Here is a 14914-nt window from a genome sequence, read left to right as displayed (position 1 = left end):
AACACCGGGATGTTCGAGGAACTGTTCGTTGAACTGTTCGTCGAACACCTTAGAACACCGTCGAACACCGTTAAAACCAATGGCAGGCAAACAAAAACACATAGAAACACATAGAAAACACCTTCAAAGGTGTCCAAAAGCTGACAAACTGCTCAGAAGACACTCTCTTTAAAAAAGCCGGCCGGCAAATTCAGCAGCGGCATACACCGGTACCCGACAATTTAGACAAGAAGGAATAGAGCATCACACATAGATTAGATAGATAGAAACATGTCAGTTACATATATATGAAGTACAGTGACAGTGTTGGTTACTGTACTTGTCATTTAGTGTAAAGGATTTATTAAAAAAAATATTAGTGTTTTCATGCACCGTCTCTTTAAAAAAGCCGGCCGGCAATTCAGCAGCGGTACCCGACAATTTAGAACAGAAAGAATAGAGCTTCACACATAGATTAGATAGATAGAAACATGTCAGTCACATATATAATAAGTACAGTGACAGTGTTGATTACTGTACTTGTCATTTAGTGTAAAGGATTTATTTAAAAAAATAATAGTGTTTTCATGCACCGTCTCTTTAAAAAAGCCGGCCGGCAATTCAGCAGCGGTACCCGACAATTTAGAACAGAAAGATAGAGCTTCACACATAGATTAGATAGATAGAAACATGTCAGTCACATTTATAATAAGTACAGTGACAGTGTTGGTTACTGTACTTGTCATTTAGTGTTAAAATAAAGGATTTATTAAAAAAAAAATTAGCGTGGGGTTCCCCATAATTTTAGGCTCTAGCGGAGGTTAAGCAGACGGCTGGGGCAGATGTTTGAAGCCTGGGAAGGGGTAATACCCATGGAGCTTCCCAGGCTACTAATATCAGCCCCCAGCTGAATACCTAGCCTTTACTAGCTATTAAAATGGGGGACCCCCCAAAAAATGACGTGGGGTACCCCCTATTTAATAGCTAGCAAAGGCAAGGCAGACAGCTGGGGGCTGATATTAATAGCCCAGGAAGGGTGCCAGGAATATTGGCCCCCTCCCAGGCTAGAAACACCAGCCGTCAGCCGCCCCAGAAATGGCGCATCCATAGGATGCGCCAATTCTGGCACTTAGCCTCGCTCTTCCCACTGCCCTGTAGCGGTGGCAGTGGGGTAATAGGGCTGGGGTTGATGTCAGCATATAATGCCAGCTGACATCAAGCCCAGGTTAGTAATGGAGAGGCGTCTATAAGACACCCCCATTACTAACCCCATAGTGAAAGTTAAAAAAAACACAAACACCCAGAATAAAGTCCTTTAATTGAAATAAAGACACAATTCTTTATTGTTCTAAATTAAACCATACTTACCATCACGCCCATTCCAGCTGAAGCCAACGATCTCCTGCAATAAAAGAAATATAATAAACCAACATCATCCTTACCTTTCCATGGTTCCCAGGACAGCTCCAGCTCTGCTACATCGAGATGACAGGCTGGACCGCAGCAGAAAGCTGCCATCCAGCCTGTCATCCCGCAGACACTGAGAAGCGCAGGCTTGCTTGCGCTCCCCAATGTCTCGCTGTGACGGCATAAAGATGAGCCGAGGTCATGTCCAATGAACTCAGCTCACCTCATGCACGTCACTGACAGAGTGGGAAAATTCTCCTGCACTCAGCGCTTCAGCGTGGGAGAATTCTCACGCTGAAGCGTTGAGTGCAGGAGAATTTTCCCACGCTGTCAGTGACGTGCATGAGGTGAGCTGAGATCATTGGACATGAACTCACCTCATGCACGTCACTGACAGCGTGGGAAAATTCTCACGCTGAAGCGCTGAGTGCAGGAGAATTCTCCCACGCTGTCAGTGACGTGCATGAGTTGAGCTCATGTCCAATGAACTCAGCTCACCTCATGCATGTCACTGACAGCGTGGGAAAATTATCCTGCACTCAGCGCTTCAGCGTGGGAGAATTCTCACGCTGAAGCGTTGAGTGCAGGAGAATTTTCCCACGCTGTCAGTGACGTGCATGAGGTGAGCTGAGATCATTGGACATGAACTCACCTCATGCACGTCACTGACAGCGTGGGAAAATTCTCACGCTGAAGCGCTGAGTGCAGGAGAATTCTCCCACGCTGTCAGTGACGTGCATGAGGTGAGCTCATGTCCAATGAACTCAGCTCACCTCATGCACGTCACTGACAGCGTGGGAAAATTATCCTGCACTCAGCGCTTCAGCGTGAGAATTTTTCCACGCTGTCAGTGACGTGCATGAGGTGAGCCGAGTTCATTGGACATGACCTCGGCTCATCTTTATGCCGTCACAGAGAGACGCTGAGGAGCGCAAGCATTCCTGCGCTTCTCAGTGTCTGCGGGATGACAGGCTGGATGGCAGCGTTCTGCTGCGGTCCATCCTGTCATCTCGATGTAGCAGAGCGGAAGCTGTCCTGGGAACCATGGAAAGGTAAGGATGATGTTGGTTTATTATTTTTCTTTTATTGCAGGAGATCGTTGGCTTCAGCTGGAATGGGCGTGATGGTAAGTATGGTTTAATTTAGAACAATAAAGAATTGTGTGTTTATTTCAATTAAAGGACTTTATTCTGGGTGTTTGTGTTTTTTTTTTAACTTTGACTATGGGGTTAGTAATGGGGGTGTCTTATAGACGCCTCTCCATTACTAACCTGGGCTTGCTGTCAGCTGGTATTATAAGCTGACATCAACCCCAGCCCTATTAACCCACTGCCACCGCTACAGGGCAGTGGGAAGAGCGAGGCTAAGTGCCAGATTTGGCACATCCTACGGATGTGCCATTTCTGGGGCGGCTGACGGCTGGTGTTTCTAGCCTGGGAGGGGGCCAATATTCATGGCACCCTTCCTGGGCTATTAATATCAGCCCCCAGCTGTCTGCCTAGCCTTTGCTAGCTATTAAAATAGGGGGGACCCCACGTCAATTTTTTGGGGGGTCCCCCATTTTAATATCTAGTAAAGGCTAGGCATTCAGCTGGGGGCTGATATTAGTAGCCTGGGAAGCTCCGTGGGTATTACCCCTTCCCAGGCTTCAAACATCTGCCCCAGCCGTCTGCTTAACCTCCGCTAGAGCCTAAAATTATGGGGAACCCCACGCCAATTTTTTTTTAAATAAATCCTTTATTTTAACACTAAATAACAAGTACAGTAATCAACACTGTCACTGTACTTCATATATATGTGACTGACATGTTTCTATCTATCTAATCTATGTGTGATGCTCTATTCCTTCCATTCTAAATTGTCGGGTACCGCTGCTGAATTGCCGGCCGGCTTTTTTAAAGAGACGGTGCATGAAAACACTATTATTTTTTTTAATAAATCCTTTACACTAAATGGCAAGTACAGTAATCAACACTGTCACTGTACTTCTTATATATGTGACTGACATGTTTCTATCTATCTAATCTATGTGTGAAGCTCTATTCTGTCTATTATAAATTGTCGGGTACCGCTGCTGAATTGCCGGCCGGCTTTTTTAAAGAGACGGTGCATGAAAACACTATTATTTTTTTTAATAAATCCTTTACACTAAATGACAAGTACAGTAATCAACACTGTCACTGTACTTCTTATATATGTGACTGACATGTTTCTATCTATCTAATCTATGTGTGAAGCTCTATTCTTTCCGTTCTAAATTGTCGGGTACCGGTGTATGCCGCTGCTGAATTGCCGGCTTTTCATGTTTCACTGTGAGCACAGTTCCCATCGATTTGGGTAATCACTCTAATGCCACAACCACCATTGCTGTGGCATTACAGTGAGTCGCAGACAATCCCTGCATGATTGGTGCTCTAAATAGCGCCAGACATGCAGGACACGCTTTTGGTGCACGAACAGTTATCGAACATAACATCGAACAGCCGAATTTTTTGCAAATCGTTCGGGTTCGTCGAACAACTCGAACACCGCCCAAAACAGCTCGAAGTTGAGATTGGCGAACAGTTCTAGTCGAACAACACTCATCTCTACTTAGGATGTATTCACACTGAATTTGAGTTTGTTTTTTGCTGAGTTTTCAGAGCAGATACTCTTCAACTCTACAAACCACACTGTGATTTTTGGATACTGTCTTCACTAAAAAAATACTAAGTGTGAACATACCCTTATGCTATGTGCAGACCTAGGTTTTGAACTGTTATTTGGTGTGGATCTGCTCCAAAAAAAGCGGCAAATTTTTTGTTGCTTTTTTTTGGAAGAGACCATTGAAAAAAATATCCCTATTCATTCTAATATTAATGCTATTGGTGTCCAAAAAATAAAAAAAATAACACTTGAGGCTCATTCTCATTTGCGTATAAATTGGAAGAGTGCAATATACTAAAAAAATTAGAATCCACTCTGACTAATGTTAACAAATGATTTGTGCTGTTCTGCAATTTTTTTTCCCATCTTGAATCTGGATGAGATAAAAAATCGCAGCATGCTGCAAGTATCCTAGTATATCGGACGAGATTTGACAATGCAAGTCAATGGGCGCAATAAAAAATATTGCACGGAACACAGGCCTTGTGTGTGTGTGTGCGGTCCAATTTTTACGCACACATCTCAACGGAAACCCAACATTTAATTTGCCAGGTACAGTAAATTCACAGCCCAAACCATCAGAAAAGAATCAATAGAAAAGATAGAAAGCTGTCAGTGACATATATATAATCATCGCTTTGCGTGTGTAGTTTTTTGTACTTGTTTTTAGGTAATAAATAAATAAAATGGAAAAAAATGGTGTGAGCTTATTTTAATAACCAGCTAAGGGAAAGCAGACAGCTGTGAGCTGGTCATAATAGTCTGGGAAGGGGCCAATAACCATTGAGCTTCCCTGTCTATCACCGCTTGCAGCGTGATAACTTGCTGTGCAGAGCCGGCAGTAAGTTCTCCCATTGCCAGCCATGATAGGTTACCGCAGTACAGCGGCTGTGAACTGCGGTATCCTTACTGATATCACTGCTCATCACAGCAGCAGGATTCTCGTGCTACACAGCGTGAGAACCATCAGTGTCTGCAGCTCCAGTCTATGATTCATAGACTGGACGAAGAAGATGGGGATCGTCGTGGGACCTCATATGGACTTTGGTGGACAACTGTGGATTATTTTTTGAGGTAATAAATGGTTAAAAGATGGAATTTGTTGTAGTGTTTTTTACAAATAAATGCATTTTGTGTGTGTGTTTCTTTCTTTTGACTATGGAGGTTAGTAATGGGGGAATCTGACAGACATCTCTCCATTACTAACCCCTGGGCTTGATGTCGGCGAACATTACACAGCTGACATCAACCCCAAAACTATTGCCTCAATTGACATCGCACCAGGGCAACCAGGAAGAGCCGAGGCTAAGCACCCTAATTGGTGCATCTAATGAATGCGCAATTTCTGAGGCTGCTGAGTAGAGATGAGCGGTGTTCGACTAGAACTGTTCGCCAATCTCAAATTCGAGCTGTTTTGGGCGGTGTTCGAGTTGTTCAACGAACCCGAACGATTTGCAAAAAACTGTTCGTGCACCAAAAGCGTGTCCGGCATGTCTGGCGCTATTTAGAGCACCAATCATGCAGGGATTGTCTGCCACTCACTGTAATGCCACACCCATGGTGGTTGTGGCATTACAGTGATTGCCCAAATCGATGGGAACAGTGCTCACAGTGAAACATGAAAAGCCGGCAATTCAGCAGCGGCATACACCGGTGCTCGACAATTTAGAACAGAAAGAATAGAGAATCACACATAGATTAGATAGATAGAAACATGTCAGTCACATATATATGAAGTAGAGTGACAGTGTTGCTTACTGTACTTGTCATTTAGTGTAAAAGATTTATTAAAAAAAATAATAGTGTTTTCATGCACCGTCTCTTTAAAAAAGCCGGCCGGCATTTCAGCAGCGGTACCGGACAATTTAGAATAGAAGGAATAGAGAATCACACATAGATTAGATAGAAAGAAACATGTCAGTCACATATATATGAAGTACAGTGATAGTGTTGGTTACTGTACTTGTCATTTAGTGTTAAAATAAAGGATTTATTTAAAAAAAAATTGGCGTGGGGTTCCCCATAATTTTAGGCTCTAGCGAGGTTAAGCAGACGGCTGGTGCAGATGTTTGAAGCCTGGGAAGGGGGTAATACCCACGGAGCTTCCCAGGCTACTAATATCAGCCCCCAGCTGAATAACTAGCCTTTAATAGCTATTAAAATGGGGGACCCCTCAAAAAAATGATGTGGGTTCCCCCCTATTTTAATAGCTAGCAAAGGCTAGGCAGACAGCTGGGGGCTGATATTAATAGCCCAGGAAGGGTGCCATGAATATTGGCCCCCTCCCAGGCTAGAAACACCAGCCGTCAGCCGCCCCAGAAATGGCGCATCCATAGGATGCGCCAATTCTGGCACTTAGCCTCGCTCTTCCCATTGCCCTGTAGCGGTGACAGTGGGGTAATAGGGCTGGGGTTGATGTCAGCTTATAATGCCAGCTGACATCAAGCCCAGGTTAGTAATGGAGAGGCGTCTATAAGACACCCCCATTACTAACCCCATAGTCAAAGTTAAAAAAACCCACAAACACCCAGAATAAAGTCCTTTAATTGAAATAAAGACACAATTCTTTATTGTTCTAAATTAACCATACTTACCGTCACGCCCATTCCAGCTGAAGCCAACGATCTCCTGCAATAAAAGTAAAATAATAAACCAACATCATCCTTACCTTTTCATGGTTCCCACGAGGGCTTCAGCTCTGCTACATTCACATAACAGGCTGGATCGCAGCAGAACGCTGCCATCCAGCTTGCCATGCCGCACACACTGAGAAGCGCAGGCACACTTACGCTCCTTAGTGTCTCGCTGTGACGGCATAAAGATGAGCCGAGTTCATGTCCAATGAACTCGGCTCACCTCAGGCACGTCACTGACAGCGTGGGAAAATTCTCCTGCACTCAGTGCTTCAGCGTGAGAATTCTCCCACGCTGTCAGTGACGTGCATGAGGTGAGCTGAGATCATTGGACATGACCTCGGCTCATCTGGATGCCGTCACAGCCAGACACTGAGGAGCGCAAGCAAGCCTGCGCTTCTCAGTGTCTGCGGGATGACAGGCTGGATGGCAGCTTTCTGCTGCGGTCCAGCCTGTCATCTTGATGTAGCAGAGCTGAAGCTGTCCTGGGAACCATGGAAAGGTAACGATGATGTTACTTTATTATTTTTCTTTTATTGCAGGAGATCGTTGGCTTCAGCTGGAATGGGCGTGATGGTAAGTATGGTTTAATTTAGAACAATAAAGAATTGTGTGTTTATTTCAATTAAATTACTTTTTTCTGGGTGTTGTGTTTTTTTTAAATACTTTACTAGAAATTCATGGTGGTCATGTCTAATATTGGCGTGACTCCATGAATTTCGGGCTTAGGGCCAGCTGATAATGCCAAGCTGGCCCTAACCCCTTTATTACCCAGTGAGCCACCGCACCAGGGCCCTGGATGAGTTGGGTACAGCGCCAGAAGATGGCGCTTCTATGAACGCGCCATTTTCCGGGGTGGCTGCGGACTGCAATTTGCAGCAGGGTGGGGGGCCCAGAAAGCTTGGGCCTCCCTGCGCTGCGGATTGCAGCCCCCAGCTGCCTAGTTGTACCTGGCTGGACACAAAAATAGGGCGAAGCCCCACGTATTTTTTTTTAATTATTTCATGAAATGCATGAAATAATTAAGAAATAAGGGCTTCCCTATATTGTTGTGTCCGGCCAGGTACAAATAGGCAGCTGGTGGTTGGGGGCAGCCCGTTCCTGCCTGCTATACCTGGCTGGACACAAATATAGTGCGAAGCCCCACGTCAATTTTTTTTTAATTATTTCATGAATTTCCTGAAATAATTTTAAAAAATTGACGTGGGGCTTCGCACTATACTTTCTATCTATATCTGTGTATAAGTTTGTTTTATTAGTTAGAAAACTAGCTTTAAATTACATAATGATTTCAGTGTGTAAAATATCATCTTAAAACGCATTACATACAGATTGTATACACATGCCATACTGATGCTAGTTGAGAAAAATCACATTGTACTTGCATGTCACTCTCATGATACTCGCATGACACTCGTCCTACTTTTCTGGACCAACATTATAGCAATCCCCTCCCCCCCCCCCCCCCGGCAGTTGAGAGTGAGCCCTTAAGGAAAGAAAACACTTGCACAATTGCTTCATAAAAAGAAAAACTCCTCCGAAACACCGCTCCTCCAAAAAGGAGACTAATAGACAATAAAACAGTTTTTTTAACCCTGCATAAAAGGGATTATCAGATATTCTGGGTCACTTCAAAGCAATAGAAAAGTATATGAAACAGAGGTAAAGTCAGACAGCAAAGGTTGTAATCACAATTAATAATCACACCTAACAAAACGAGGTTGTTCTAGATCGAAATTAAAATGTTTTATTTTTTTCAAGAAACAACACCACACCAATCCAACACCACACCAATCCATGGGCTTTTGTCTGGAATTACAACTCACACCCATATGAGCAAAAAGTCTAAAGAACTTTCTTTATCTATTCAAGGGAAGTTGACTCTATTAGTGCCACGGTGTGTGCATGGCATGCAGGGGATTTGGACATCTATGTTGGAATATTAGAGCCCAGCACGCAAACACACAATATTGTGCAACAAGATAAAGACCATGCAATTTTCATTCATTTGAATAAGAAAATGAAGTGTGTGTGTATATATGTAAATATATATATATATATATATATATATATCTATCTATATCTCATAATAATATATCTGTCTCGCTCACTATTTCTATGCAATTTTTATAGACTCTCCAATTGATCCAATGGATCTACTGCACCTTGTCGTTTCTAATGTTATTTGCTCCATCGTGTTTGGTGAGAGATTTGACTACGAAGATGAAAAGTTCATGTCTCTGCTGTCACATATTCGAGAATTTGTCAAGATTTTCACCAGTTTTTGGGGGCAGGTGAGTGATAGAAGAATATTTGATGGGTATAACAAACAATCAAAATTCAGGACTAATATTTTATGATTACTTACATGAATATTTTTGCTTCATCTCTCAAAAAGTTTTTTTTTTCCTATTTTTTTTTTACATTTTAGTTAGTCTAGGGCTCGTTCAGACTTCCGTGCCAATTGGTCCGAGCACGGACCGCTAATACACGGACTGACCGTGGCTCTCCTGACTTGAGCGTGACATCTTCATATATTTCTATCAGTTTGTCATGCTTTGGTCTGAAGACTCGCGGCCAGAATCTGCATTGTGGTCTGAGATTGGACCAAAATGTACGAACGTTTGAATGAGCCCTAATATATCTATATCTATAATCTATATCTCACAAGAGGTGAAACCTAAGTGGCATAACCTGGAAACAAAATGAGAAGCACAGCTTATTATATTCTCCTTCATTACTCCCCACTACAAATGTCACTGATGGTGGAAGTAGGGTCTCCTATTATCCAGGCTCTGGATAGTTAAATATTTTATATTAACTAACTATCCAGATTCTGGAAATTATGAGACCGTACTTTCACGATTAGTGACATACATAGAGGGGGTAAAAAAGGAGGAAATAATAAATTGTGCTTCTCTTCTCATTTAGTTTTCAGCTTTCACCACTTAGGTTTCACTGCCTTGTGGTTGTTTTAAATCTACACCCTACCAAGCTTTTTGCTTAAAACATACCATATATATTCGAGTATAAGGCAAGTTTCTCAGCACAAAAAATGTGCTAAAAAAGCTCCCCCTACCATGTGTACCCGCTGCTAAAGGGAAATGAATATTCACTCCTCCCCATGCCCATGGGCGTGGAGAAGAATGAATATTCATTTTCTTTAATAGCGGGCACAGAGGAGCGCTGAGCCGCAGCTGCTGCTGACAGTGCCCTCTACTAAAGAGAATGCATATTCGCTCCTCTCCACGCACATAGTCCCGGCATGGAGGAGAGTGAATATGCCGGCAGCTCACATTAGCGTCAGAGAGCGCATGGCAGAGCCCTCATGCACTGCTCAGACTCTGACATGAGCTGCTGCAGCAGAACAGGATGCATCACTGTAGTAGAGGTGAAGAACGAAGGTGAGTATAAGTGTTTATTTTTTGTGTGAAGTGATGGGGCTATGCATACCAGGATTGGTGATGAGGGGTGCCATTCGTACCAGGATTGGGGATGAGGGGTGCCATGCGTACCAGGATTGAGGATGAGGTTTCCATGCGTACTAGGATTGGGGATGAGGGGGCCATGCGTACCAGGATTGGGGATGAGGGGGCCATGCGTACCAGGATTGAGGATGAGGGGGCCATGTGTACCAGGATTGGAGATGAAGGGGCCATGCGTACCAGGATTGGGGATGAGGTGTGCCATGCATAGCAGGATTGGGGGTGAGGGGTGCCATGCATAGCAGGATTGGTGGTGGGGGGTGCCATGCATAGCAGGATGGGGAAATTTACCAGCTGCTGCATTTCCCACCCTAGACTTATACTCGAGTCAATATGTTTTCCCAGTATTTTGTGGTAAAATTAGGTACCTCGGCTTATACTCGGGTCGACTTATACTCGAGTATATACGGTAGTTACTTTTTAGAACGAAGTCCTGCAGATGTTCCTGCCGTCCATTAGTGTAGTTGATGGAACCAACTAAGGCTTGGGTCACAAGACTGTTTTCTCTCCATCTGAGAAAGTGTTTAATAATGCTCATCAGACTCTGATCAGAGTGGGGTTAGTTTTTCACAGAGGTGGACAGAAAAAAAAAAGTTTCTCCTTTTAGTCAGTCTGTAAAAATCTGACCCATTTACTTGAATTGCTGATTTTGATTGACACTCAAATAAAAATCAAACATCTGCACATCCCCATAGAGTAACATGGGTATGAGTACTATCCTTAAAAACCACAGACTCATCTGAGCAATTTCTGCCAAGTATCCTGTTGCTATGGTACACAAACAGTATATTTTTGCCATCCATTCAACCAGATGTCAAGATGAAAGAAATATCTCTTTGTTAATTTTCTATATAAGACGCCACAAGTAGGGGAGGATGTCTCAGGAAAAAAAGTTTGTGGTTGAAATCAAGAAATTAGAAAGACCAAAGTAAAAAAAAAAAAAAGTCAAAAGGCATCTGCTTTCAGAATAAACCTGATGTATGGCAGAACGTTTAATACAATTTGATGCTGGATCTTCCAAAAAAATATATACTTTTCAAAAACATTTTTCACACCTTTTAAAATTTAACCAGTAAATATTTTATACACATTTTAATCTTATAATATTATTTTTCATTTAGATTCTTAACCTATTCCCAAGCATGATGACCCGTGCTCCAGGCCCTCACCAGAAATTTTTCCAAAGTTTTGAAAAGCTAAAAGAGTTTATAATGGAGGAGATGAGAGCTCATCAGGACACATTGGATGAGAATTGTCCTCGTGATCTAATAGATTGCTTCCTTATAAGGATAAAAGAGGTAGATCAATTTATTCTTCTAAATGAATATTATTTACAAGTTGGGTTGCACCCGCTGTTTTTGGCTTCAAATTATGCCTGACCCTTGTTGCTTCTACTGGTGGTGAAAGTTTTTAACTGTTTTCAAAATTTTCACCGGCAAAGTATCTTTTTAGGAGAAAAAGAATCCAAACTCAGAATTTCATGAGAAGAACCTACAGGGAATAGTTACAGACTTATTCATTGCTGGAACAGAAACAACAACTGTGACAATGAGATATGGTTTCCTCATTCTGATGAAATATCCAGAAATACAAGGTAATATGGCCATATAGTCAAAGTATGCAACAAACCATTTATAGTCTTTATTGGAAGGCATTCACCATAAGTCTATCCCTGCATGAAGCTAGTCCCATTCTCTATGAATTTTCTTTTTCGTACTTCAGACAGGATACACAAGGAGATTGATAGTGTGATAGGCAAAGATCGTTGTCCGTCAATGGAAGACAGGAGTAAAATGCCATATACCGAAGCCGTGATCCACGAAATCCAAAGATTTGCAGATATCGTCCCCGCGGGTCTGGCTCATGCCGCGAGCAAAGACACGATATTCAGGGGCTACCATATTCCAAAGGTATTCTGAACTTCATAACATATGGATTGGATTGTTGTTATGGCTCTCTTTTCTGAGATTCCAATTGTTCACTGGGATTTGTCTTGTATTGCAACCTGTGCAGATGAACAATGAAGGATCATCAAAAAAAAACTAAAATCCAGCACTTTACTGAGATCCTGGTCCACCATTTGCTTTAATGGCTTCCCACTGAGGATTTCTCTAAGGTGATTCTTCATTGTTCAGCTGTACAATTTTCTTCCTTGTCTCAATAGATGACTTGGGTCATTCAATTTCTACATATTTTTTTTTTTCTCCCTGGGGCTTAAGGGGTAACGTTTCTCCTTGTGGACAGTGACATGCATGACATGCTAGTGTAAGGAGACTTATAGGCCATGCAATGCTCCTTTGGGAGTTTAAATATGCAAAATGCCTCTTCTGAGAGGAAGAGGGCTTGAACTCTACTGCCACCTATTGGAAGTAGCAATCTTAAGGGGAATCTGTCAGCATATTTTTGCTACCTCATCTGAAAGCAGCCCTGATGTTGGCAAAAGGAACCTGAATCCAACGATGCCTCACTTAGAATACTGGGTGCAGCCATTCTCACACAATCAAAGTTTTTAGATATAGAATGAAGCAGAGCTGAAAAAGCAAACCCTGCACACACCAGGCTCTCAGTGTACAAAGTCCATAGACAGTGAGGTCCCTATTACAGGAGCTGAATGTCAGTTATAAGCTACTGGTGCTAAAACAATCATTGTAAGCAAACAAAACCACAGAGCTTGATAAGAGAGGCAGCACTGAAATCTGTGTTTTAACCCTTACATCATGTTTTCTTCAGCTTGTATAGCAAAAACCTGCTGACAGAATCACTTTAAAAGTCAATATTGACGCTTGACTTAGGATAAAAGACAAACCAGGATCAAAATTTCCAGACACCTGTTTTGGGGTATTGTCCATCCTCAGTGCAAAGCATGAGATCTGATTTGGCTGTATAAGAGGCCTCTGAATGGCATCAAAGAGGTAACGTTTCCCCTTGTAGCGAGTGACATACCTGGCATGCCAAGGTAAGGAGACTTACAGTTTAAGTCCTCTTCCTCTCTGAAGAGGCAATTTTGCTAATTTTTTTTCCCCTCTGAACCAGAAAATTTCCACTTTGAGTATTTTTCGTCTGTGGTATTGCAATTTAGGCTCATTCACTTGAATAGGGCTCAGCTGTGATAATTGACAGAGCCAAAAAAGAAAAATGGCTACACTTTTTTGGGGGGGAAGGGGGAGGGGACACAGATCCTTTTTGTTTCTTTTCTATGATTATTACCTAAAACTGACTTTTATTCATTTTCCTTTTTGGCTTTAATAGTCTACATCTTTTGCACATCTATTTTCAGGGAACTTTGCTGCTTCCAGTGTTGACTTCTGTCCTAAAAGACCCCAAACATTTTGAGAACCCAGATAAGTTTGATCCCGGACATTTTTTGGATGAAAATGGTGCCTTTAAGAAGCATGATGCTTTCATACCATTTTCCATAGGTAAAATAACATTAAATTACTGTTCTTACCAGAAACCTAATTATGTAAATTTGAATAGAGTCTAAGTCTAGTATCATGTATATTGATGGTGCAATTTGTACAATCATGTCCCCATAGGAAAACGCGCGTGTGTGGGAGAAGGCCTGGCTCGTATGGAGCTCTTCCTCTTCTTAACTACTACATTGCAAAAATTTACATTAAAGCCCACAGTGGATAGAAAAAACTTGGAAATCACTCCTGAACCCAATACCAATGGCTCAAGACCCCGATCATATGAGATGTACACGGTCCCTCGTTGAGGAGATTTTCTTCAGTTTGGTAGTAGGATCCAAATCCTTCATTTTTATACATTATGGAAATTAAAAATTGTTGATCTACTCATAATCTACAAGAGGAAAATGGTAATCACCAGCATGGTTTTCACAGAAAGAAATTAACACACAATGAGCACCAATTCCTAATTATTCTTCATGTGTCTAACACACGGCTGGGAAAGTAAGAAGGTGGCAGCTTCAGTCAGCACTGCTTATCAACCCTATCCTTCAAAAACTTCAGTAAAAAGAAGAGATCAGTGCTATCTATATTTTTATTATCAAATGTTGTCATTAGACAAACCAAGATTATGTCAGGGCCTCAGCAGAAAGACCAAGATCATGTCTGGGTGTCACCATGTGTTGTGGATGTCAATACTAAAATAAAAAATATCTTTCAATATACTTTTTTTGCCTCCTGAATCTAATACAACACTACATTAAGTGAGAGGTTCACATTATGGAAGATGTTAGTCTTAGATCAGTTGCAGAGTGGAGAGCATGGGTAGGGTGATAGACAGATGACGGAGGATATGTTTCGTGGTGCAGAACTGTGGAGAGCTTTGTGGGTGAGAGAAGTTTGTATTGAACGCTCTAGCAGATGGGTAACCAGAGAAAGTTTAGTAAGAGGGAGACCGATCAGTAGAGTTGCAGTAGCTCAGTCAAGAATGAATAAGAGCAACAGTTAGAAATTTTGCAGTGTCAAAAGTGAGAAAAGGTCAGATTCTGGAGATATTTTTAAGGTACAGGTAACATGAGTGTTTAGATATAGAGAATGAAGGAAAGTTCTGTGCCAAATATGACCCCAAGACAGCATGCGTGTTGCTTGGGAATTACAGTTGAACAACTCATGGAACCTGCTATATTGGGTATAGGGACGTTAGTAGAGGGAGGAAACACAAGAAGTTCAGTTTTGAAGAGATTCAATTTCAGATATGATGGCAGAGACAGCGGACAGACAATCCTGGTATTTTGTACTAAGGTGGGGTTGATGTCAGGAGACTATGTGTATAATTGGATGTCATCAGGATATA

General features: G+C 42.1%; 1 protein-coding gene across 1 annotated transcript in view; it reads left to right on the top strand.

Annotated features, from left to right (window-relative positions):
* The window catches only part of LOC141154979 (cytochrome P450 2C23-like), a 54813-nt gene extending 40532 nt beyond the window's left edge, over positions 1-14281 (top strand). The window contains exons 4-9 of the mRNA XM_073641564.1: positions 8799-8959; positions 11272-11448; positions 11603-11744; positions 11873-12060; positions 13428-13569; positions 13687-14281. Coding sequence (XP_073497665.1) covers positions 8799-8959; positions 11272-11448; positions 11603-11744; positions 11873-12060; positions 13428-13569; positions 13687-13868 — 992 coding nt within the window. The 3' untranslated portion in view covers positions 13869-14281. The remainder of the gene's footprint in view (positions 1-8798; positions 8960-11271; positions 11449-11602; positions 11745-11872; positions 12061-13427; positions 13570-13686) is intronic.
* Positions 14282-14914: the final 633 nt, after the last annotated feature.

This window comes from Phyllobates terribilis, unplaced genomic scaffold (genome assembly GCF_046119375.1).
Source record: "Phyllobates terribilis strain yellow unplaced genomic scaffold, ASM4611937v1 Scaffold_7__3_contigs__length_470593459, whole genome shotgun sequence".
Taxonomy (NCBI): domain Eukaryota; kingdom Metazoa; phylum Chordata; class Amphibia; order Anura; family Dendrobatidae; genus Phyllobates; species Phyllobates terribilis.
The sequence above is the reverse complement of the archived record's forward strand: the minus strand, read 5'-3'. Positions and strand labels throughout refer to the sequence as shown.